Source organism: Epinephelus fuscoguttatus, linkage group LG4 (assembly GCF_011397635.1).
Source record: "Epinephelus fuscoguttatus linkage group LG4, E.fuscoguttatus.final_Chr_v1".
NCBI classification, from domain to species: domain Eukaryota; kingdom Metazoa; phylum Chordata; class Actinopteri; order Perciformes; family Serranidae; genus Epinephelus; species Epinephelus fuscoguttatus.
In genome coordinates, this window is record NC_064755.1 from 27,727,761 (window position 1) to 27,755,097 (window position 27,337).

General features: G+C 42.0%; 1 protein-coding gene across 4 annotated transcripts in view; it reads right to left on the reverse strand.

Annotated features, from left to right (window-relative positions):
* Nucleotides 1-9,771: 9,771 nt before the first annotated feature.
* The window catches only part of syt7a (synaptotagmin VIIa), a 112,688-nt gene continuing 95,122 nt past the window's right edge, over nt 9,772-27,337 (reverse strand). For 3 of the 4 annotated variants that reach the window (XM_049573587.1, XM_049573586.1, XM_049573584.1), the window contains 4 exons: nt 24,832-25,001; nt 24,304-24,418; nt 23,465-23,664; nt 9,772-21,652 (listed from right to left, as the gene is read on the reverse strand). In XM_049573587.1, the coding sequence (XP_049429544.1) occupies nt 21,548-21,652; nt 23,465-23,664; nt 24,304-24,418; nt 24,832-25,001 (590 nt within the window). In that variant the 3' untranslated portion in view covers nt 9,772-21,547. The remainder of the gene's footprint in view (nt 21,653-23,464; nt 23,665-24,303; nt 24,419-24,831; nt 25,002-27,337) is intronic. The other variant, XR_007449120.1, reaches the window with a different exon arrangement.

Genomic DNA, 27,337 nt, shown 5'->3' on the forward strand with positions numbered 1-27,337 from the left:
CATTACCTGTATCTGTACCTTGGGCAGGGTTTAAACTGTCAGTGGGTGGAGCTTAATCCAGAGATGGGTGGGACCTAACCAGGCTGCAATTTCAGGATTGTTCTTTTAATCCTGAAATTGCAGCCTGTCCTCATTCCAAAGTCGTTAAATACAGCTGCTGTGTTTGTGATTTCAGCATCAGACACCGATGCCAAAAGCCATCTTTCGCTGTGGTATCATATGTTGCTGGTCAGCTGGAGGGCACCTATTGTTGCTGTATGATATGCCACAGGACAGCGCCAGTGTGAAACGCTGCCAGTAACAGTGTAATATAAGGAGCTGGAAAGTACCTATAAGGTGGGTGGGAGGGACGGAGGAAGGGTCAACAAACCCCGGACTTTCAGCCAGGAGCCTGGTGTTCGCTTGCCATGTGAATCTAGAGCCAAACGATGATGTCTTTTTCTAAACCTAACCATGAGCTTTAGTTGCTTAAATGTAACCAGGTGCTTTTGTTGCTGTCCTGGCATTGGTTGCAGCATCCCGGAACATCAACAGCAGATGCAGGAGGATACCTTGAGCGTAATATTGAGACCTGAAAGTCCACTGACAAAGAGGTGATATGTGACAACTTGGGATGGGAATGAAAATTGGGTTGATCAAACGTTGCTATATTTATTGTTTATCAGAAAAATATCCACAGAAAAATCTCAGGATTGAGCTTTACATCATTTTTGATTACAGGAGTGAGAGATTGAACCACCAAAATGAGGATTTCCCTTTATCATAAATACGGATAATGAAACATTTTTACTCACGTGATACTTGTACTTGTCAAAAGTACAATATCTGTACAGGATACTTTTTTCATCCGATTATTCAGCTCAGGCCTGCTGTATCAGTATCAGTTGTGTTATATGTGATAATAACGATCAGCCTCCAGTAATTTCTAATCTACTTGTGTGTTTGTTTTTAGTCCTAAACTCAATTATTATAACTTTTTTTTAAACAAACAATAATGACTGCAGAAGTACATCATGAGGTACACTGTGTATCACTACCTGGACCCACTGTGGATTGGACTTGACTCTGGGGTGCCTGCAAGTCCTACAGATGCTCAATCAGATTGGGATCTGGAAAATTTGGAGGCCAGGCCGATGCTTTGAGCTCTTTGTCACATTCCTCAGGCCGTTCCTGATCAGTTTTTGGTGTGGTAGATGTGTTTGGAAAGGTAGAGCATGTCAAGGTGTCATCTACATGAATGCTAACACCCAGGGTTTACCAGCGGAACATTGACCTGTAACAACATGATCAATGTTATTCACTTCACCTGTCAGTGGTTTTAATGTTGTGGGTTATAAGTGTATACAATACATATCTGATAGTTCCTTATCTGTCCTATGATGTACATGTTGTAAAGCCTTTTGAGTCAAATTTGTGATTTATAAATAGAACTGACTTAAATTAAATTTTAGCCGTACAGCTTTCTCACCAAACATCCTCAGCAGACTGGACAGTTTCTCCATGTATCCATTGGATGGCAGTGTGATGCCACAGTGGCTGTAGCTTCTGTCTAGCCCAGAAAAGATGTAAGGTTATGTAAAAAAAAAAAAAAAAAAAAAAAGGAAAGATGGATGGCTTGAAATTTGCATGACATCTTGATAAAAAAAAATGTCCATCCGAGACAGGGAGTTATCATCCACCGCTGTTAGCAGGAGAAAATGTCCGTACACCATCTATACATCGTACACATACATCTACATGAGCACCTCTGTTTAATCTGGAGGATATTCAGCTCCTGGTGTATTTAGGACATCTGGAGAAACAGTCTGAGCTGGACATCAGTGTCATTTTTCCAGATTAAGATACAGATACATATTCTTACTAATTAAGCACAAACAGGAGGATTTTTGCATCAATTAAAGGTGTAAAAGAGAGATATTTATACAGAACCTGTGCATTACATCAGTGTGAAAACTTCAAACAGTGTGATTTTCTTCCCTGTTTCTTTATTAGGTGGGAATTACAGTATACAGAATTACAGTAAATCTATCTGGGGTTTTTCCATGACAACCTGACCACCCCGTGGATCACTAAATCTGACAATGGATTGTCGTCACATCATCTCCACACACACTCCTTTAATTCTCACTTCCTATTCCTTCTCTTTCCATCTCATTTCCTTGGACTCGCACTGCATCTTCACCTCTGTCACATCCCTTCTTGCTCCCTCCATCTGTCCAAACGCTGGCAGTCAGAGGAGCCTATCTTTACCAAGCTGTTGCTTGTGTTGCACAGTCTCTCTTGCTTGACATGCTGTCGTGCCAAGCCTGAGACTGTTCATTATCTTCTCCAAAAAATAACTACAGGGAAACGCCTGCATCATTGGAACTGACAGTCTCATTTCCTGCTTCTTTTCTCTTAAACACAATGTGCACATTATTGGCATTTCTAATTATAAACTCACAGGATGCATACAGCAGGAATAGACCGGGCGCCGATTTTCATTCCACTCAAAAGATTACACCAGATGATTTCGCTTATTAGAACAACTTCATCCAGAGAGTCAGAGAGGAGTAACTGATCAGTGGAAGCACCTGCTGTACTCTGTTTGAAATGAAAAACCTGCAGACTCTCCACATGATTGTTCATCCCTTCAGTACAGCAATCTGCGTTTGTTCTGCATCTGCATAATTCACGTTACATGACTGAGATGTAGCCAGGCTCATTTATATAGGCCAGATTCTTCATCAAATTGACAGTAATACTGGGGAAATAAAAAGATAAAATGCTGCACCTTCTGCAACAGTTTACACTTGAGACAACACTTTGAATACAAAGGGAGCTTAAAAGACGAGAAAAAAGGTGGGTGCAGTGGGTCTAAAAATAGATGGAGGTGATGCAAGCACGGGTCTCCCGTCGAGTTGATGCGCTTGGCTCGCCTGCAGCCGTCTGTTGTAGTTCAGGGAGGGACGAAACCTCGGCCCCTGTCTGCAGGAGCTCGGCTGGCTCGCTGCTCGTCTGCGTTTCCTGCCCAGCTCTGATACTCTGCTACACCGGGAGGAGAATCTCAATGGTTTCTCTGTCGGTTCAGTAACCTGTTTCTGTGTCTGCCATAGAATAGCATGGAATTAATATTTAGAGAGACATAAAGAGACAGCTCAGGCGCTAAGACCCCTCTTTGTGTGTCAGGTCTCAGAGGTGCTCTCTCTGCTTCACCGCCTCACTGTTCTGGGTCTTATCTCCTTCCTGCTTCCTTTTTGACTTCTGTACTTAATAGGCAAATCTGGCACGGACGGTTTGGAGTAAATTGCATTGTCATCTTTTTCCATTTCAAGTTTCAGTCAGCTTTGGTGCGTGTAATGCTAAGGAGGCAGGCTGAGATGAGCAGAGGGGGATTCAGGGATAAAATTAGACATTTTAAGTCCAAACCTGTACAAGACAGGATATCCCGTAACCTGATGAGAAGCAGATTAAATTAAAGGCAAACGATTCCACTGTCATGTTGATGCTGCCAGATATGCCTTTGAATGTTTGATGTGTGACAGATTGAAGCTGAAACACACACAGCTGTTGGACTGAAGTCAGAAGTGAAACAAACTGTATGAACAATGCAAGAGCTAATTAATGAGAAAATCTGTCGTCATCCTTGAAAGTGGGATGAAAGATTCCCTCAGAGTGTAGCATGTAGCTGTGCGATTCATTTACCTTCATGCTGACTAATGCGCTGCTCAGAGCAGACACTTTCCACTATACATTTTTAATTGCACTCAAAGGCAAAAACAACCTTTGCAAATTGCAGCCTTTATCAGCTCGTGGTGGAACATGTTAAACTGGAATGGTGTCATTACAGGTTCTAATTATTTATATTGCAGTTTAATTACACTATTTGTGTATGAGTGGTGAGTTGGATTTTAAAAAAAAAAAAAAATAAAAATTAAAAAAAAGAGATACACCATGTGGTGAGAAGTATGTGGACGCCCCCTGTTCACATTTTGTTGTGGAATTTTTTTTTTGGTATTTTTTGAAGCATTACTTCCAATTAAGAGAAATGTTACAGCATATCATGATATCTTAGACCTATACCCCTCGTCCACCAAAATTACATGTATACACGTTTGTTTGTTTTTTTAAGCACAGGTAAACCTGCTAAAAATAGGCTATATACTGCTTTCCCATTGCCCTGCAGGGAACGAGTATGCCTTTCTGTGTGGGTCTTTTTTTTTGTGTGTGTGTGTCATGTTGGACGTCACCGGAAAACGGGTTAGTAAACAGTAGGAAGGAGCATGGAGGCCAGCGAAAATGTAACAGTGGTTACTCCTTTGACATATCTGTTACTTTTTCAGTCTTTCTTTACTCAGTGCATTTGGAAAGATGTTTGAGCACTGCTTGGGTGGAGACATACATTATGTTGGGATGCCATGTCATGGCATCTGACTGGTAAAGGAGCTAAAATTTGTGCGTTCACCTGGGTGTTGTGTTTTCATCCATGTGGATCAGAGCCGGAGCTGATAAATACCCATGACTACTGCAGGGTCATTTGACCCAGGAGCCGGGGCAAAAATCCCATTTCATAGTTGGGGGAGACATTAAACAGTAAAATTTTAGAGAATCGGGGCGTCGGTGGCTTAGTGGTGGAGCGGGCGCCCCATGTGCAGGGCTGTTGCCGCAGCGGCCCGGGTTCGACTCCAGCCTGTGGCCCTTTGCTGCATGTCATTCCCTCTCTCTCTCCCCCCTTCACACTTGCTGTCCTATCAATTAAAGGCTTAAAGATGCCCAAAAAATATCTTCAAAAAAAAAAAAAAAAATTTTAGAGAATAATTCCAGGGGGGGGACAAGGAAAAAAAAGTTGTAGCCTGTCTTTTATACAGCATCTTTTACCGCAATTAGCTTTAATCTTCTCTCTGTCTCTCCAACAGGCAGGCATAGGACCTTTCTTAGCACTGGCTGAGTCCACCTGCACATGTCCAGATTTAAAACAAAATGATTGAAATCAAGTTAGTTATGAGAAATGGCTTCACAACTAAACATTTCCTGCAATTAAACTGGTAAACTGGTTCATAAACAGTGTGCTGTGACATCTGCCGCTGCGCACCTCACAACCGTGCGTAATAGTCGCGTGTAATGATCACTCCTCGTCGGTTAGACTGCACGTCTTTCATGTGTGTCTCACTGACAGGTGGAGAGCCTACAGACACGTACCCATTAGCTACGAGCCACTCCGCCACTAACTGCTCTTGACCTGTCCTCTCCCTATTCTTTCTCTCCTGTCCTCTCTGACTATCACTAAACTCTGAGCTTAATCATTAGGTTTTAGCTTAGCAGCACTCGTAATTGAGTAGGCTTTTGAACAATGCAGGAGAAATGTTGCAGTTTATATTATCAGCCCAGGAGTGTATGCCGATTAAAACCTTTCCAATTGTATAAAAAAGCCAGATGTTAGCAAGAATTTTTTGTGCAGCCTGACTTAAATCTGTGTTTTTTGTTCTACCAACATCACAAAACCCAAATATATTCATAACTATCATAGAGGACTAAAAAAACAGTAAACTGACACATTTGAGAAGCTGGAACCTTAACCGATCTACTTAATATTTATGTGCCATGTTGTCCAAAGCTGCTCCTATTGAATGATACCTTCTCTTAAGATCTCCTGTCTCATCAGAGGCTGTTAGCAGTTCGTTGGCAGGCTCCTCATTCTCTCTCCTTGAATCACTGGCTACAATCCCTATTAGATATAACATATATGGAGATGTCAGTAGCTAAAATGCATAATGCCAAACAGTCAACCATTGGTGCCTGGGCTTCTCTTATCGACAAAGTGAAAGATATTATGTGCACATCTACTAGGTCATAGTCCTTATAGCCTATTTATTGCTATATTTTTCTTTCTTCTTTCATTTTGATTTAATGTTATTTATTTATGATTTTTTCTATTATTATCCTCTTAATTTCCTTTTCCTTTATCAGTCGATCTACAAAGGCCAATTAATACAGACTGGTGTGGAGGGTGGGGGGGATTGTTGTGTAATATTGTGTCTGTCCTTCTTGTGTAATATTGTCTGTCTTTAACCACACAAAGAGTCTAAGAGCAGCTCTGCGAGGCTGTACTTCCACACAGTGATGTTTTGACAGACCTTTTCCACAGCAGACAATTTGACGTGTCATAGTAGGAGAGCACAGCTGTATTCAATTACATTAATGATGGCTGGATCCCACTTATAGGAGGCCCTGGTATTGCCCATGCTGGTTCACTGTAATATCTTACTGGGACACTTAATGGAACCAAACCATTGTTAACGTTATCACTTTCACCTGTGCTTTTTTCCCACAATGACAAGTCAAAATGTCAGCAATGAAAAAGGTCCATTGCTAATGTTGGCATGCTAACGTCAGCATGCTAACGTCAGCTTGCTGATGTTCTCACAATGACAATGCTGATGTTTAGCAGTATCACTGTACCATGTCCTCCACCTCAGTTTAACATGTTAGCATGCTAACACTCGCTAGTTAGCACTAAGCTACAGTCTAAATTGTCAATAGTTTTGCAGCAAATTTCATAGCAGTCCATCTAGTGGTAGTCAAGACATTTAACTTACTTCAACCTCATGATGATGCTACAGAAAAAGTCAGGGAGACTCTTTAAAATCCAGATGAAAAAATAGAGGCAGACTCATTAAGAGGTCAATATCTGGTGACAAAACTAATTTCTTCACATTTCTCTTTTGAGATATGAGTTCCTTTTGCTTGATTTTTACTTCCTTTTTATTTGTTTCCATCTGTAACTATGTGTTTTATTTATGCAACTTTTTGTCTTGATCAGGTCTCCCTTGAAAAACAGATTCTTTATATCAATGGGACTTCATCTCCTGGTTGAAGGTCCAGTATGTAGGATTTAGGGATTTATTTTATATTTAATATTCATAACTTTGTTATGTTTTCGTTGGTTGTAATCATCTGAAACTAAAAATCATTGTGTTTTGTTACCTTATAATGAGCCGTTAACATCTACATATGGAGTGGGTTCTCTGTTGTTTCTACAGAGGCCTGTGATGGACAAATCAAACAGTGGCTCTAGACAGGGCCATTTGAGTTTTTGCATCGACCACTGTATTCTAGAGGATTCAGTTCTGCAACCTCACAAGTAGATGCCACTAAATACTACATAATATACCTTTAAATGAAGGTTAAAAATGATACATCCTCTGGGGATCATGACTGTCAAAAATTTCATCTATCCAATAGTTGTTGACATAATTCAGTCTGGACCAAGGTGCTGTTGCTCCTAGAGTCATGACACCTACATGACTCAAAGGCACTCAGCTATGGCAGCATTGTGTTGGGTGTAATGTTTGAGTGTCCACATACTTTTGGCCATTTAGTGCATCTCCACCGTCACTGGCTATCACTCCTCAAATAACCTTGAAAGAAACAAAACACAGGAAGAAAGACCATTGAATCTCTGCACACAGGTGTAGTAAAAATGATTCTTTAATATGGAACAAAACCAGAGCTCAGCTCCATGGCTCCATCCACCCAACACACTCTGTAACACTGATGGGTGGAGGAGAACGAGAAAATCAACCATTAAGATCACAGTCCGCTCGGCCAAAAAACAGGAGAGGCTAAAAAAACATGGAACGCAAAACCAAAGTGCTACTGGGTGTGACCTTGAGACGCCCTCGCTCCCTTCCCTTCTGACCCAGGATGTGACCGCAAGGACGGGCCTCTCTGCTGCCTCCCAGGGCTCTCCCACCTCCTCACCTGCCTCACCCTACTGACTCCCTCTGGAGATCAGCGGCTCCTCAAACCAGTCGGTGACCCACTGACCTCTCAGAACCCGGTGAGGTTGGCGTGAAAGCAGGTTTTCAGAGGAGCAGAGAGGCGAGTGTGCCGGTCTTTATGCTGAGCGTGCCGCCAGTTCTCAGAGACACAGGAGCACAGACAAGACGTCTTGGTTATTATCATGGCTCCAGTGGAAATGTCTGTGGTTCGGTCCCTCTGCTGTGTCACTCCCAGCCTGCATGATAATCTAATCATCTTTAAAATGTTTCTCACTTGAGATTTAGATGGAATGTTTGAAGTTTTTGAGGAAATGAGACGAGACAGGAGGGAGAGGACGTCTGCCGAGGTCGCCCAGTAAGAACCCGTTACTATATCCTAACACAGGGACATCAACAGAAGTACTACACAGATATGTACAGAGCAACCAAGCAACACATCAGAATACTGAGTAATAAATCTGGCATGGGAAAGGGAAGGTAATAATAGTCCACTATAAATGCACATATCCCACTACTCTTTTTTTGTGTAGTTGGTCCAATCTTTAAGGCTATTCTCTTTCTCTTTGCTACAAACGGGGCGGCGGTGGCGCCACCACAACATAGATTTGAGTCACAGGTCTGTGCTTGACATCTGAATATGGCTGCTTTGTGTTTCTGCGTGCTGAGCCGGCAGCTGCCCCTCTCCTCAGAGAGGAGGCTAAAAGTACAACACCGTGAGGAAAAGAAGAAATACGAAGGTGCGACGTGCGATGAGGATGCTCTCTTTTTTTGTGCTAAATCATTCTCTGGTCCACAGAGCTCTGCAGGAAAAACAAGGTGATGTGGAGGGTGACGGATGGGAGCTGCTAATGGACAAAGAATCGCAGATAGATGAGGAAGCATGGATTACTGGGAAATTAGACTCTGGTGGTGTATGCATTACCAGCTGAATGGGAGAGTAAATGAGCAATTGAGCAGAGGAAGTGGAAATCTATACTTGGTGGAGGATTAAGATGAAGCGTATTGAAGAAGCAGAGCGGACATGCGGAGACACACAGAGAGAGGAACGAGGAAGAGAGGGCATCTGCCAGCTTCAGCCAACAGTCATCCTGCACCTTAACACACACTGCGTCACATGACAAACTACATCAGAGAGGGAGGGAGGGAGGGAGGAGGGAGGCACTGCACAGAGAGCACTAGCACTACCATGGACGGACGCACACCTAAAACACACACACGCACGCACACGCACACATACACTACTGCACAGGGTCCCAGTCTGCGTTCCACTGCACTCTCCTGGCTGCCAGAACCTCGCTGTGTCTCGTCAAGGAAATAAAAAAAACAACAAAACGAACCCATTAACAAACGAACGGACGAAAAAAGAAGAAACAACACACACTTTGGATCCCACTGGCAATAATAAAAAAATAAACCAGAAACGAAACCTAGGATATAAAAAGAGCCAGTGGCACCAGGTTTTACAGAAAGCATTTTCTCAATGACTGGCTTTTGAACAGCTCTACGCTTTTTCTTTTAGTCTACCAAGTATATACTATTAACCTTACCAGGCAGCTAAAATCTATACAGTACTGTCATTTTTCATATATTTATAGATATTTATACACTATACAAAGTTGGCAAAAATACATAAATAAATACATTAAATTAGATTGTACACATCACAATTGTGTGTTTTAAATTAGAGCACTCTTTGTTGAAGAGGTGGGCCATGGCAAGTTGAGAAAGGAGGTGAAGAAACAGGGAGTGTTACCCGCGACATCACCCTCAACGCAAAAGGAGTCACCATCAGACTTGGTACGTAGCATTTCGGTTTATGGCGTTAATATTAATTAGGTGTATTGCTTATAATCTACCTGATTAAAAATGTCCACGTTATGGCAGGAGTTAGAGGCCACTCTAACCGAATCACAAAGTCTATTTACAACCAGCGAGAAAAGAAAAACACAGGTTTATTACGGGATCTGGATTTATGGGAATTTTATTTTCAGTGCATCGAGACACGACAGATTGTGTGTGTGTGTGTGTGTGTGTGTTTTTTCCAACTCCCCGTGGGACTCCCTCTAAAGGATGGTATTACAAATGAAGGCAGGACTGTATCCCCTGTCCTTCCTGCAGACAGCTGCTGGGAGTATCTGCTGTACCATATCACATCTGTGGCGGAGACAGTCCTAAAAGTAATACCAAACTGATAAGCTCCGTCCCTGCACTGTACACAGGCCCTGCCAGATTCATAAGGCTGTGGCATATGGAAAATAGGGAAGTAGGCGTACAGACACCTGCAGTGAAAATAACTGGATGACAGCCCTGGGCATTTTTCATTTTTTTAGATGCAGCAGTGGGCATAGAGAAGGCACAGGGCACATTTTGGACATTTGGAAAGATCAATCTCCCTCATTTATTTTTAATTATTAAAGACCCTTATTTCCACTATGTCTGCCGTATGGCAGTTTATAGCGCTAATCCGAGGTTTCTCTTGCTGGAGTTTGAGCGTTCTTACAAATATCTGACTAAGCAGGAGACGAGCATATTATGTGGCGAGTTCACGGCAGTCAGTTGTGCTTAATCATAAGTCTAACCCCAAAATAAGAGGCTGAATCACAAGCATGCAAATTGTCTTTACAGGGTCAGACGGCTGATGTACGTCCTTCCACTTGGAGTCTATTCCCTCTCCCATACATGCCCATTCCCATGTATGGCCTCCAGCAGAGCAATAATGACTCCAAATTCAATGAGGAAGGCATCATCAGTGTCAGTACAGGGCCAATCCTGTCTAACACAATGGCATTACAGTAAATCCCCAAGCCTATAAGCAGACAGGGCGAGATGTGATGCCAAGCGACCGGGGCAGACTGACTCCACAGGGAGGTGAACAGTCTCCTCACGCAGCCAAGGAGCGCTCCATTTTTGATGTTTGTAATAAAAATACAAAGATGTTTTTTCGGTGTAAATAACACAGACTACAGTTTCTGTTTCCTGAAAATGAGAAAGGGGGTAAAAAGGTATGTGGCAGTGTTGCTACAGCGGGCCTGGGATGTGTCGGGTATCACTCCATCCTTTTGTTTCTCTTGCCCCGACCTCACGACACCTCCAACAAAAATACAGCGGACATCAAAAGCCCTTATTCAAGAAGGGCAGGTATAATCAGCTTCAGCATCATCAACATCACCACTGTTATTCATCAATATCATTGTTTTCTTCATCAGTTCAAGTGACAAATGAAAACTCGGCGTACAACAAATGTTAATTTTCACCAACGATATTTACATAAAGTTTTCAAAAACAGAAGGATTTTCTTATCACGTTTTTATAAAGAAAGAAACCAAACACAAGAACACCAAGCACACACATACATACACACTGACCAACAGTCAAATGTGAACAGAAAGAAAAAAACATATTATTACTCATTATTGTTTTTCATATTCGTGTTTGTTACCATTCAAATAATGCTTACTTGAACCCTGATTGGGAGAAGTCACATTGGTTTTCACCAGATGCTTAAAACAATTGAAAGGGTGAGTAAGGGGAGGCGAGGTCTGTCTGCGCAGGGCGAGACTCGCACACTCACACACACACTCACACACTCACACACTGACTGGACAAATGACAAAGGTGACCCAGAAGACTTCTGGGCTGACTCAGCCGTCATAATATGATTCAGCAGAATAAAACATCAACTGCAATCCCTCCAGGATGAGATTACTACAGCCTGATTTTAACCCACACACAAACACACCTAAAGTTCTCCAAGACATAAAGCACAGTGTAGCCTTAATTTAATATGGCACAAACTACAGCAAAGCAGGCACCTTTCCAATTCAGTGAGTCATTGACGCTCATCTTAAGAAAGCCATATCCATCAAGGAAAACTAGTGTCGCGGAATAAGGAACGGGCTGAGAGTATGACAAGGACAAACAATATCACTAGGCTCAGAAGAATATCTTGTTAATCCCTTGGCAAACAGGTGTGACCTCTTCAGCCAATAAAGCTTTCAGTTATTTAGAAAGCAAACAGAGACAAGAGGCTGTAGGTGACAATGATAAATTTGGGGTGGACACACCCATCCCTTGAATAAATATCTGAGTGAAGATGGAGATGAATCTTCTTCCTCACTATATCCAGCTGTCTACAGTTGTGCTAACAGCTCTGTGAAAGGCTAATGTCAGCATGCTAACAGTGGTAATGGCTGCATGCTGATGTCTTGCAGAAGAAATGTATGGTTCTGAAAACCACGATTACATTTGTATGTTTCATATGTATCATATCAGTGTTTCTAAAGTGATGTGGTGTATGAGCTGACTTTAGGGGGGATGGTGGATGGCGTATTGCCTAGACGAGACACCTGCCCAGCTGCAGACCCCTGTTTGAGACCAACAGACAACAAAACCAGTTGTTATTTAGGGAGGTACTGCTGTGTTTCCAGCGGCTTTTTAGGCAACTAACGTGGATGTTTTGCGGCCAACCAACGCTGTTTTTCCAGAGAGACTGTTGTGTTTTCGACCTGGATAGTGAAATGAAAAGTGGTTGTTTTTTTTACTTAATCAACGCTGCATTTCCTGCTGGGATAGTGGCATTAATGTGGTTGTTTTTTACAGAGACATTGCTGCTTTTTAAGTGGGGATAGTGGCACGAATAGTGGTTGCTTTTTACTGAAACATCGCTGTTTTTCAAGCAGGGATAGCGCCTGAAAAGCCAGGATAGTGGAAAGAAAAGCAGATGTTATTTACAGAGACATCCCTTCTATTCCTGCCAGGATTGTGCCCCCAAAACCAGGTATTTTAAGCAAAACATGATCTTGTCTTAACCATAACCAAGTGTTTTTGTGCCTAAACCTAACCACACCTTAACCACAGCACTGGTGAAACTCAAAGTTTTAAAGTATCTGCTGCTCAATAACATGCAAATGTAACATATCCCTGGTGTGCAGAAATGTACAATGTCGATATTTTTACTGGCGATTGGGTTGTGTTTAACAGGCATAATGTTTAACATGGCTGTGACAAACTGTGTGTGCTTAAAATTGAATACATTTGCAGAAAACTTGGAAATAGTGATCAGAAAGCGTTCCAAAACCCCACAGATTGAACGCTAACAAGAGAGAAATCTAATAAACTGAATAAAAATGTCATTTACATAACTGAAAAGTCAATTTTAAGAGCCTTTATTCAGTGGCAAAGTTGTGGGCAGTGTTGGCTGTGCCTGTCTCCTTGAATTAAACCTCAGTAATCAACCAGTAATTATCCACACCTGCACCAACCAGTTGGCTTCGCCAGGGAATGAAACACTGATGAAAGACAGAGCGGAGGCTGAACACAAGGAGAGCAGGTACACAGAGTGGAGTTAGTCTGAAAGGAAAAGTCTTGACTGGTAGCATCTGCAATGCTGCCATGCTGTATTCATGAGCTCAGGATTGTTGAAGGTCGTTGCTGACAGTGTTGGTGCCAACACAACGCAATACGTTTAGAGGTGTAAGACAGGTGGCAGTATAATAAAAGTGGGATTTGGAAATGGCTTTCTCCTTTATACTGTTTGGCTCTGAGCTCACCATCCATTTTAATGGTGCTGCTGTTTGACTGCTGGGGATGAGAGAACATTCTGTTTGAGACTTCTGGTTATTTTGTGGAAAGTACAACTTTCTGGAGACTGTGTTGAATCATACGCCACTGTGATACACGCAGTTTCCAAAAGTAAATAACTTCAGAAACTGAATTTTATGAGCGTAAAGGCAATAATACAGTCACACCGGAGGACTTTGTTTTTGCCACTTTTTAGAGGTAACAGAACAAGTTGCCAGTTCTTCCTTTCACCCTAAAAAACTTTCTTAACATTATTTTATCAGCTTGATACTTTGTGACTTCTCCTAATTTTATGGAAATGACTGAGTTTTTTTTTTATTTTTTTTTTACCTTTTATCAAATATGCAGTTTATGGCAAAGCGAAGGGTTAGCACTTAAATACTTATCTAAATATTAGGTTTTAATAAAGCTAGAAGACAAGAATAACATTTAAAATTGCAATAATTAAGTTACACATCACCTACAATTAGGCTTGGGCGCTATCTGTATTTTCATACCTTCCTACCTTCCTGATATTTCACCAGGTTATATGATATATGATGGTATTTGTGTAAAAAAAAAAAAAAGTAAAAGCTGAGCTACTTGTGACAAAAGTCATTGTAGCATGTATGTTATATGTCAAAATCTAGCCCACAATGCTAGATGCTAGACAAAAAGTCCTGTTGGGTTTGAATTAGGGCCATAACGGTACATGTATTTGTGTCGAACCGTTCGGTACGTGACTTTTGGTTCGGCACGACCCTGTACCGAATTATTGAGCGCAGGATATTATTTTATTTTGTTTTATTTTAATTCCGTTTTTGTGAGCCGAACCATTTAAAATATCTAGTTCCCCAACGGACATAATTGAGTGACGGACCGAGTCCGACCGTAAATCTCCGCCTTCACTTTGTGCAGCACATTCTCGCATTCTGACAACATGGCAAGTGAGCCTGACGAACCTGAAGATCCACCCGCAAACCTTAAGTCCTCCGTTTGGGAACACTTTGGTTTCAGGGTAAAATACGAAGATGGAAATAAACAAGTGGACAAGACAAAAGCAGTGTGCTGACACTGCAGAACAGCGGTCGGGTATGTACTTGGAAACACGTCTAACATGCTAACGCATCTAAAGCGACACCACCCGAGTCTGAACGTTAACCGGCAAGACTAGAAAAAGCAATCTGGTGCAAACTACGATATCGTCGTCGTTTAAAAAGAGAGAGCGTTTCCCTGACCATCGCGCTAAAGAAATAATCAACGCCACTGGAGTTGAGTAAAATTGTTTAAGCTGCACTTTAGATATAAGCACGTTTTGTTTACTGCACTTTAACAAAGTGGGAAAGCTAAGTAAGTTCCTAGTAAAACTGAATCTGAGCAGGCTTTAAAGCTGACCAGCTGCACTATACTTTTTATTTTAATTGTGTAAAACTGTTTAAGCAGAAATTTATATTTATATTTTTCATTCAAAAAATGTGTTAAAAAAACCAGCAGGATTTTATTTTTCTTATTTTCATTCAAACAATGTGAAAAAGCAGGATTTTATATATATTTGTTTCATTCAAAAATTGTGTAAAAAAGAGTTAACTGCTGTGGTGGTATGTTTTAATAAGGTTACCAATAAGTAAAAGATATTTTACTTATTATATATTATATATATTATTATATATTAGATATTTATTTTTTTTCATTACTGTAACGAAAAAAAAAAACGAACTGTGACTTGTGTACCGAGGTACGTACCGAACCGAGATTTTTGTGTACCGTTACACCCCTAGTTTGAATACTACAGCCCACCAAAAAATGAATACATAGGAAATAAGCACCCTTTTTGCTGGAGGACCTGATGGAACTTGTTGCCGTGGCGGATACTGATACATCTGTGGATTGAACAAAGATGATGTGTTTAATAAAATCATTTTGTAGTGGGAAGAAGTCATCTCAAGATAAAGTTACATGAGGCAACACTCCCAAACAGAGGCAGAGGCATTTTTCTTTTTCACTAGTCCTGTAACATTCTCCCCAACACTTACATTCGCCATCTTTCTCAGCTCAGCTGCCTTTTCCACTGGTACAGACTGACCCCTGGTGGCGTGTGCTGTGCACTACCTCGCCTCAATACAGCATCTCTGTATCAGTTTAATAGACAAAGGAACATCTGAACTTTTGACGGTATTGAAAATCATATCTTGGGGGTTATACTTATATCCTGGTATACCATAATACCTCGATACTGCCCAAGCCTAACTGACATATCATCACATTTTCATTTTTGATATGACAAACTTGTCAGCAAACAGTTGCAGTTATGAAAGTAGATGTCATTCATTTGGAGTTACGTTTCTGTCCACTCGATGAATGTGAGTCCAATATTCACTCTCTTTTATCTGTTTTTGGTCTCTACCAGCTCCTGAGGGAAATATCTGGCTCTTTAGCTGCTAAATGCTCCACTATGTTCACCAGCTAGACACTAACTGTGTCTGTCTGCTGTTTGCTGCTGAGCAGGTAGTGCGCGGTGGGTCTTTAGAGCTTTTCCACTTAAATCAGCTGCCTGAAGCCACTGAAAATAAAGTTATAAGAGCGGTGAGAGTGAGCCAAGACAATGAAGCTGTGGGCCGGATAGCTAAACAATGAGCTGAAACTCACTAAAAAGCTCTGTAAAGCCGAGGAGAGCTGCAGATTCAGCTGAATTCTCTATGTGTGTGTGGCCACTTTCACATTCATTCATTTGATACATTGGTATTGTTAAAAGATAAATTAGCCACTTTAAAAGGAGAACAAATGGTTAATTTTGCCGTTATTAGTCTTTTTACATACACAGCACTGGGGTCTGGGTGAGGCCAATGTCAGCTAAACACAATGGGTAATAAAATGACAAAGAAACACATTTTCTAGCATTTGACTGTTCCATTTAGCTCAGTAACCTCTTGTCTTTGTCCAGTCACAGGCTAATTATTTGATGACCGTCCTATTTAACTTTTTAAAAGTAGAACTATCGAGCAAGAGGTCTGTACTCCGAAGCACTCAGTAAAATCCTGCAGCCCTCCAGTCTACCTTCGAGGATCAGCGACATCACACTGTGCCTCATGTTACTAAAAATAAAGCCATATCCCCCAGTTTACAGGGTCACTGATGACTAAGCTTTGTAAAGCCTCGTAGCATGGCAATTTATCACAGCTACTTGTAATCTTGGTGAAAGGAAATAGCAGAAGTATTGTGTTGACTCATCACCTGCACACCTGCACATTCAAACCACATTTGGTTTTCACAGCTTCGTACAGCCTACTGATTATTTCCCTCGTTTTGACTGACGAGCCTTTACCCCTGTCCATCATCCTCTTACTAATGAGAGCGCTCCATAGTTTTGGTTTTATTCTTGGCCAGTATTACCTTCGCAAATAGCGAGTCCCACAGGTCCAAGAAAGCAGATATTGCTCCTTTCTGACCACCTAATGGGAGTGTAATGTGCTGTGACACTGCAGGCAGTGGCTGTCAAAACAGTGGGCCCTGTTCCACGGCTGGCCAATTGTTCTGAAGGGTGCTGGACTGGATCAGTGCATCGCAGCAGCCAGCACCGAGTCTCACAAGACACACTGTCCAGAACACACTCACAGCACACAGTGTGCTGCCCGGACCGGCTTATAGAAACAAAAGACCAGGACGAACCTGGTGCACGTTAGACTACAGTTACACAATCTCTCTCCTGGTGATCAGGTTATTGTTATGACATATCAAAACAAGCACAAAAGCACAAGATACTAAGAGAAAATAAAACCCATGGCAGGGCTCTCACTGTTTTAAGAAAGGATTTTAATGGGGCCAGAGTTAGCAGGAACTACAAAGGAAGCAGTGATGCCTCAACTCCAAAACAAACAACTGATTATATTTGCTTGCTAAGTCAGTCTAACACGAGCGATGATTGAAAGGTGGATGCTCATTTAGACATAAAAACTAAGCCGCCCCAGTTAACAACATATCCAGAATAGCTGACAGGATTATGCTTCAGAGGACTTCATGAATGTGAAAACACAGACAGACAGACAGACTGTTACCGTTGAGTGTACACTAAGGAAGAGTAGACGTCTGTGTGAGCAGCTCTTAATGGTTGAAGTATTCATGTTGCTGCTTTGTTTTATTTACGTTACAGAAACAGTGAGCTGAGCTGAATGTGCCCGACAAGCAGAGCATCTACCGGTACACTCTGTGGTGCTCTCAAGCACTCAGGGAAGAGACGTCTAATCTGGTTCTACAGTATCGCACAGCAGCAGACCGGACCATCATCTAATATCACAACAACTGTCTGTGATACACCGTCGTTTATAGTTTCTGTGAACAATGACAGAAACTTAAAGACGGCCTCGTTATCTAATTTTTCTTGCACACCTGTCTCACTGTTTCCAGATACATCAAATCGGCAATACATCATCCAGAGGCTCTCATCACCACGCCCCTTTTAGGGGAAAACAATCTAGCGTTCTGCATAGACAGCAACAGCATACATAAAGGCAGTTAAAACATGTCTCAAAATCTCCACTTTAAACAAACCGGTTTGAATTAATAAAGAAAGCCGAAGAGCAGCTGTGTAGCTGGTTACATTGACAATAAATCCAAAAACACGGATCTCTGAATCATTTCCCTGCCAAGTCATAAAAAAGATAGAAGATAGCAGCTCGGGCTTTGGCTCTAAGCTCGAGACCAGACAGGTATTGTTTCAAAGACTGTTTACTCGGGATATGTGTCTTCCCCTAAACTAAGCCTGAACCAAACCCTTTGCTCTAACCTTAACCACCAAGTGGGGCGCTATGCATTAACAGAAGTTAAACACTTTTTGAAGGGGGAGCGCATTTTGATAAAACAGCGACACCACATCATCACCAACTCGGTGTCCACTTTTGGAGGAAAGAAATGCTGTCATAAAGAAACAGGAAATGCGGATTAGCTGTTGTGTAAGGAGTTAACCAAGATGTTTATACTGAGATCGGAGGAACAATAAGACTCTTGAATATTGTCAGTGTGATAAACCGCTAAATAATGCTTGTTAGGGACAGCTACTGCAATACAGTCATACAGTATGGTCTCCAAGTAAATCTCAGCCTGGATCAAACTGTTGACTATTTACCAAATGACAACCTCCAGGGCTAAAAAGTGAAGCCACAAACTGCAGTTATTTGAACGGCTGCTTGAGGCTGGCTCCAGAAGCCAGTCAATCCCTGCAGACCTCCAACTTTACAGCAGACATAAACATTTACAGCCTGGTTTTGGTCTTTTTAGCTAATATCCCTGTTCATCGCAACTGCACAGGGACCGAATTTCTATACAAGTCACCAGTTTACATTTTATTAATGCTTAAAGTTACACATCATAAAGGTGGGCCGCTCTGAGTGACAAACTTTCTGCTGATAGTTTCCTCGGCTTCTCAGTCAGATCCTCCCCTTGCTCCTCCACAGCTCCAGCCTGTCACCAAATATGGTTACTTCTGACTCCAAAAAAACAAGATGGCGATGAACAAAATGCCAATCTCGAGGCTTCAAAACAACTCCACAAGCCAGTGGGTGACATCACTGTACTTAAGTCCAATATTTTATACAGTCAATGCTATCATAGAAAACACTTAGGCTAATGATACCTGGTGATTAAATCTAATTAGGTTTAGCGAATGTTCAGTCAGGAAGACTCTCTTTACGCTCTTGTATTATTCACAATTCTCACTGCTCCTCTCTAGCCTCTAACAAATCAACAGACTATGGGCGTCAACCTATGTTAATCCAACCAGATTTTTCCATGATTAGCCAAACATTTTGCTGCTATCACTGTTCTCCTCTCTGCTGCTGTCAGTTGTCTTTGTAGGACAAACAGATGCAATCCTCCTCCACCCCTGAAGCAATATTCATCCACTGTGTTTGGTTATATATCTACTTTGATGGGGGAAGGCTGAAGGGGCATGACAGTGATCAACCTGAATTTATTAAGATACTGAGAAAGCTCAGGTTCAGGCTCGGTCACAAAACAATTATTAGATATGTCTACAAAACAAGCGTTTGTCTAACAAGAAATAAATGCATACAGGCGTGTCTGAATCATAATAAAACACACGTCAAATTGCTTTGACATCTACAGGATCTGCGGCTTTCTATCTCCCAAATAGGGAGCACAGCCTTGACATTTTGCTGTATTGCCGGTCTGATGTATATACACCAATTATTGAGCATCATAGACTCATGCAGGAGCATCCACACTCCTGGTTAGAGCTCTGACCGTGCTCCCTGTTGTTCAACACATTGTGTAACAGCACCACTGTGTTGGCTGGCCTCTGTGTGACAAGCCTGATCTCTCCATCCTCACCTGACATTTCAGACACTAGCAGCCTGCCACCAGGAGTCTGGTAGCTGACACACCAACACACATGCGCACACACTTGTACACAGGTACACTGAGGAAAACAGAGGAACAAAAAGAGGAGGATGAGAGCCCTACATCCATCCTCTGTGTCCTCCACCTCATCTCCAAACCCTGAAATCATAGAGCAGACGTCTCCTCTCCCCAACTGCCGCTCACCCTCTCAGATACTCCTCCCTTAATTTTCACCAGTACTATAATCATCATCAAAACTGTCATCATCATTATTATTGTTATTACATTTTCAAAAAGTGCAGATAGAACTTCACTGAGCCCTCGTTCAGAAGGCAGGGCAGTAAAGGAGGACGGGGGAAACAATGGCAGTAAGAAGAGCAAGAAGAGCACAAGATGAGAAAGAGAAAAGAGAAGAAGATTTCTGCCGAGTCTGAATTGTGTTGCTCCTGTGAACACACACACACACACACACACACACACACACACACACACACGCTCACACACTCAGTGGCAGGCACACATTAACGCAGTACACCATACAGTCAAAACTGGAGGTTGACCCCCATCAGCAGAAGACAACAGCACAGGGCAGCAAAAAGAATTCATAGCATCAATAAACACACAGAAGTGTGCACAAACAGCGCAACCTTTTTGCTTCTGTTTTCACCTTAAAATTGGAAGATTTGAAATTGTTTTCCTCAGTTGGTGATGCTGTGAAAAATGACATCATCATATCACGGGGGATTTGTTGTTGTTGGTTTTTTTTTCATCTTCTTTTTTCTCTCTCCACGTCAGGGCTTTTTGTCTGGAAAAATCAGGAGCGATCCGTTTCGTAAGTTTATTGTGTTCCCGCTTTCCCAGTTTCCGGAAAGTTCAGTTTATTTTTTTCTTTTTTAATCTCTATTTTTGTTGGAGCTACAGCACAGCACCCACAGCACACAGACGACAAGAGGGTGGGGGTCCAGAAAGGGTTGGATTCACTAATATTGTGCCAGAGGAAGAGAAGGAGGGAACAATAAGGAAAAAAGGAGATAAAGAAGAGCACAGAGAGGAAAAAAGAAAAAAAAGAGGAGGGAGAAAAGAGACAGCAGTATCAACAACTCCATCTTGAGTTCAGCTGGATTCATCACACACCGAGTATTGATTGCTTTCCACAACTTGAGCTGAACATTAAACCACTTTTGAGTAAAAGGAGGGAGCACTGAAATGGGGAGAGGATATTGTACACTTGAGACAGATGACAAGGCGACAAATGAAGAGACAGGAGAGATGGGAAAGGCAGGCAGGCTATGGATAACATACTGTATATTAGTCATGTGTATAGGGGGAGTTCTGCCAATCTATTCGCCTAATATATTAATATGTATATGTACATATTGTACATACTGTATAGTATTGTGTACCTGGAATAGTCATACAATAGGATTATATGAGATTAGACCGTCACTTAAGATTCTCTGTGATCCCACGGGACTGGCACCATTAATGGGTCAGGGGCTGCAGTGCAGTTCAGAACCAAGGGGTCGACAAAGAAACTGAACATCAGACCTCCACAGGCAAAGTGCATAAGGACAGACAGACATACAGACAGTCAGAAACAGGGGGACCATTGGCAAAGTAGGTGAGACACTGGAACTAAGACACGGCCGTATGAAGGAGAGGGAACAGAGGAGGTGAGAAGAGCCAGAGAGGAATAGAGATTTTGAAATAAAAGAGAAAAGAGTTTAAAGGTTTAAGAGAGCAGATGGCTAATTGTACCCGTGTTTCGCAGCCTGGCAGCAAGTCAGTCTTGTGCATAAGGACGGGAGTGGGAGGAGGGGAGGGAGGAGGGGGAGTAGGAGACGGGAAGGGGCCATGGAGGAAGCTGGGCGGTGCGATCAGGCCTTGAGAGCGTGCCACTGGGCAACGTTAGTACGCGGCCGAGCGAGCATGTCTTTCCAGTGCTTCACCTCCGCTGGTCCACTCTTCCACGATAGGTAGATCTGAGAGAGAGAAAAGAGAAGAGATGATGATGTAGACTTGTAAAATAATCTATATCCCTTTTCATGTTAAAGAAATGGCTTTTTTTCTGTCAGCCTTAGTTTTGTCTTTATTCAGACCCGGCAGCAGTTTTTTGGACAGAGCCATGATGTTATTGTGCGATATTTTGCATCTGGAGCAGTGGCACTGCCGGAGAGCAGCGATGAGTTGAAAAGGTAATGAAATGAAGGAGGAAGAGTGGTCTCAGGTCTCTCACAGGCTGCATCACTTATGGATTTTGAAACCCATTTTGCCGTTGCAACCTTAATCAATGAAGCCTATTTCTTGGCTGTAACTCCCTGGAGTCTCCGCTGGTTGCCTAGCAACTGCTCCCAACCAAGAAATAGTCCGGCACATTACCTCCTGTAAAACAGAGTTTTCACACTTTGGTTATTTTTTTTATGGTCCAGCAAACTACATATAAGGTGTAAATTAGTGAGCAGTTTTAAAGCAGTTTCACAGCAATCAAGGAAAAGATTTGGCGCACTCTTATGAATTCTTCCACATCCACGTAGAACAGTTCAATCTTCATCTAAATAAAGACTGAGAGAATACAAGTTATTCTTCATCAGTAAGACCTCGATTTCAGCGGATTTCAGCCTGCGGTAATATACTGTATGTTTGAGCAATGAAATCCTTTGTTCTAGCTCATACCTCGAGGTCAACTTGCTGCCAAAATGAAGGAGCGTCATATCAATTTGGTTCCTCAACACCCAATATTGTACTACAAACACTGCAGTAACTACCCCAACAACCATATAAAGGACGACATATGGCTTGAGATCGCCCAGCAGCTGGGAGACTAATGAAGATGGTAATCACTGATATGCCTGCAAACATTATATGTTGTTTACAGATAGGGGTTAGCCCCAACAGCTAGCATTAGCACCAACTTCAGGGGTAATGTAACCTAAGCCTCTTAGACACTGTCTGTCTGGATAGGATTTTTGTGTGTAGTGGACATGGGCACTATTTAGGAGGAAAATAAGCAATTTATTTATGTCTTTCGTTTGAGGAAAATAGAACATGGCAACACAGATAATTTGCACCTGAACCAGCATGTGTAGCTGTCGTGGAAAATTTGCATACAGACTTTCTGCATCTCCTTACCACATATTTTTGTACTGCACTGGTCAGAAACAGCTCTTAGAGGTACTAGTCAGTGAATTTTGTTACCTTTGTACAGAGCCGGGTTAGCTGTTTCCCCTCTGCTTTCAGTCTCCATGCTAAGCTAAGCTAACCGTCTGCTGGTTGCAGCCTTATATTTAATTGCCAGACACGAGAGTGGTATGAATCTTCTCAATTATCTCTTTGCCAGAAAGTGAAAAAGTGTATTTCCTAAAATGTCAAACTACTGCTTTAAATTAGAAGACACAAAACAAGCATGACAAGATTAATACAGAAACTTTTGCTAACTAATGACTGTTGTTTATTGGCCCCTGACCAGATAATCACACTTTGAAGCTCATGTTGCTCCTGGACTGTTTCTCTTCACTGATTTCTTTGTTCACTGCTGGAGAATAATGTATGTGTATAATTCAGTAATTAATTACTTTAAAGTTTTCCTCACTGTGGTTGCCATGGTCACAGGGTGAGCTGCCCCCACAAGTTGTCCAACCTTAGTGGTGGCTGCTTGCTGACTAAAAGTCCCTTTATTTAGTCGCATTTTCAGACAAGAGTCCGACATTTGCCATCACATTTATGTAACAAGGAGCTGAAGGGACTTCTGTGTTGTAACCAAAGGCAACAACACAAAGAGCACTGTGGAGCGTTACCTTGCCGATAACGTCGTTGCGGCTGAGCCTGTCCTTGTCCATGACGGTGATGATGATGGTGGTCTCCCTCAGCACATGGGCGGGCACGTCGAAGGGGAAGGACTCGTTGAAGACGGGGTTCAGACAGCGCTTCATCGTCACCGTCTTCTTCTTCTCTACTCGCTTGTCCTTGTGCATCAGCCACACCTTCACATATGGATCTGCAACGTGGATGCAGAGAACAGCAGTTTACATGAGAGGGAACATGAAGATGCCCACTGAGGGTGAGTTTTAGTGTCAGGTTTGCAATTACCCTCTTAATTGTTAAAGTCAGGGAAGGCAGCAGGGAAGCAGATACCTAGTTTGAGCTCAAGGTCAACTTATCCCCTGAGCCGGGAAACATACAAATGAGGAAGTATTTATGGAAATAGGGCCTGGGATTTGTACAACCAGTTCTGGAGCATTAACATAATCTGTAATACTAACAGACAACTACTCCTACTACTGCAAGAGGAAGTAATTCTACAAAAATAATCAATCCACAGAGAGACCTGATACTTAAAAAACCAGCACCAGACTGAGCTGACACAGATTTGGCTGGGAGACTGAAGATCCTCATAGATATACAGGAAGAGAGAGAGCAGGAAAGATAGAGGGCACGGGAGAGATGCTTGATGTAATGTCACCTTGCTGCCGCAGCTATCTACGGCGCAACCCGTCTGAGGAGCCAGACGGCAACCATCTTCTGCACGGACGGATCAGCAAATGTTTAAACACGTAGACGGAGCTTCCAATGTCATGAGAAGGGCTTCAGATGGGTGAACTAGGGTTAGAAAGAGGAAAAGACTCAGCAAACATACCTGAGGTGCCCCCGATATCCATGGCTTTGAGATTACGCGCTTTGATGATGTTCACAGTGATGGTGTTGGCAGTGGGATTATAGCAGAGAGACACCAGCAGGTCTCCTCGTCTCCCCTGAGGAACACAAACACACACACAAAAACAAACACAAACACACACACACACACACACACACACACACACACACACACACACACACACAGGAACACAATGGCGTGTGAATCACCCAGTCTAATATCAGATTTCATCAGGGAATATCAAACTCCAGATTACTCACTAGCTCGTTGTGAAATCTTACATCACTGCCCTTTCTGCTCTAACCCCTTCTGCCAAACACAGATGGTCCAGTGACCAGGCTGGCTTAGCCGAGCCCGTTGCTCACCCTGAAATTACGTCAATCAAGCTTCACACGCTGAGAGCAGTTAACAAATTGCATCACACTGTTAATAAAACTGTAATTACAACATCTGAATGACAACATGGGACTCGTCATCATTCGGCCTGATGGCCAGCCCTCCTTCTCTTACACTGCCATCACTGCAGGGTTTGAGCTCCTTCCAGAAGGTCTTTATCTGGCCCAGTTCCACCTTGTTAAGGGGGATTGACACCTCTCCAATGGGGTCATTCCTGCTGAAGCGGTCGTAGTCCAACACCTGAAGGTAAAGAGTGCGCTCCCTCACCTTCTCGTAAGGGAAGCCTAAAACAGACACAGACACAGATAACATTGAGGGGAGAGCTTAGTTACAGAAAGTGAAAAACATATTCTTAACAGTACGGAGAGGCCAGTGTAATCTGCACCGTGCTAACAAGGAGGAACTTGGCAAAGGCCAAAGTGCATTTTGAAAACGGCAGGACCAGCCGGCGCTCTCTCAAATGACTGAGAGGGATCATTATACTCTAGTCACAAAGAACTATTTCGTTCATTTTTCAAGAGCGCTGGCTATTGTTCTAATTTTGGAACCTTTTGAACATTATTTTGGCTTTTTTACCATTATGCTGTCACCCAAGCACAATGGTCATAATGAAGCAACTTCAGTTCATACAGAGGTGAGACACTTCACTGCTCTCCGCAGGGCTGCAGCTGAACACCTGCAGTTTGCAGTGCTCAAGAATATTACTTTATTTAACAAAACCTGTCTGTAGTTTTTTTGAGCTGAAGGTTTAATATATGCAAAAAAATGTTATAATTTCACACCTTGTTTGCGAATTTTCACACAACTCCCACAATGCTCTTTGTCACTGCCATGAACACTTAATGGAACAATGGTACAAACTTAGATCTCTGATAAGTGTTTAGAATGCACTTAAGCAACACTTGACTGTAACAGAGAGAATTATGATACATTTTATTTATGTGAGTCTATTGTTAAAGGAAAAGATAAATGGCACTGTCAGATTTGTTTGTTAAATGTAATGCGACAGTATAATCAGAGGTTGGTTTAGCTTTGTAACACAAGTAAAGCACATGAGAAAAAGTGCTTTTCATGGTTCTTTCTTCAGACTGTAATTCTACTTTTTACTCAAGTATATTTGAGCCAGTAATCTACTTTTTACTTCATTACATTTGCCATTTACACCTTTGAATTGACAAAGGTGGGGAGAGGGTACAAGAAGCACCTCTACTGCAGATACCAAGTTACCAGCCAAAAAGAAGCACCACCTGTCTTTTGACCACGTTTTAATGATGACAGAGCAAAACCCAAGGCAAGAGCTTCTAGCGACAATCCCTGACCACATCTGGCCACACATTTTCTATACCAAAATCTAATAAAGACAACAGTTACATGATGAGGTGCCTGCTGTGCCTCCCGAAAAACATCTAGATCTCCGCTTTTAAAAACTCCTCTTCTAAAATCCATAAGCAATTTCAAGTAAGTTGAACATACTGAAGGTGAAAATTTAGTTAGCTAGCTAATGTTGGCTATGTTAATTTTTTTATGTGTAATGTCAATCTTTGACGTTATGATAATAAAGAAAAGGAGAGAGAGTGGAAGATTGTTCATCTCTCAGTTGTATAGGCTTTGTTTGATCAGCCTACCTGCTCTACTTCATTATAAAAGCTTTATCAACGAGTGCTGCTGCACACCCTAATAAAAGAAAAAGTAGCTTTTGAAGATGGTAATTTTCACTTTTACTTTCATTAATTTTTTATGTGAGTAATCATACTTTTTCTTGACTATAGATTTTTAGTACTCTACCCACCAATGAACAGCTAGCCTGGTGCTACACTTTAATACTTCATTTTTTGTATTGATGCAAATAAAAAGATACAATATGTTAATTAGTGCACTTTAGCTGTTGCTAAGTGAAGCAGCTTCAGGCTATAGCTTTATATTTAGTCTACATATGATGGTATCAATCATCTTATCTAACTCTCAGCAAGAAAGATACTGTAATAAGTGTATTACTGTCAAACTATTTATTTAAAGCTCTAGTTGGAAACTTTTGTCTGTCACTAAACTATCACTAAATCCACACAGCACCAAATGAGACAGATAAACTGAGAAAAAAATCATACTCCTTTGCCGACTCTATTGCCTTGTAGCTCTTCTAGTGGCCTTATCACATTCAAATGAGAACAACCAATCAGAGCTGAGGAGTATCTAACGCAGCTGTCAATCGTGTCAATCACTGCTTGTGAATTGCAGTCAAACTGTCAGAGACCGTTTACACGTACACGGTGATTTTGATAAACGGAGACATCTTCCTTCGTTTGTGCCCTTCGTTTACACGCAAATGGAGATTTCTCCTCTGAAAACGAGTCTTTCTAAAAACTCCAGCCAGAGTGGAGATTTTGGAAAACTCCGGTTGCGCGTTTGCATGTAAACTGAGATAAACGGAGTTATAGGCAGCCGACGTCACAGTATGCGCCGTAACTTGCACCTCTGTCAAAAGTGCGACCTATGTTGCTATGGTGACAATGGATACACGGAAGGCTTGAGCTTCTCGTTACACTGCCACCTACAGGTTTGGCGTGCTCTTGTGTATATATACACAGGTAAGTGTAAACGAAGAACTTTTTGAAAACGGAGA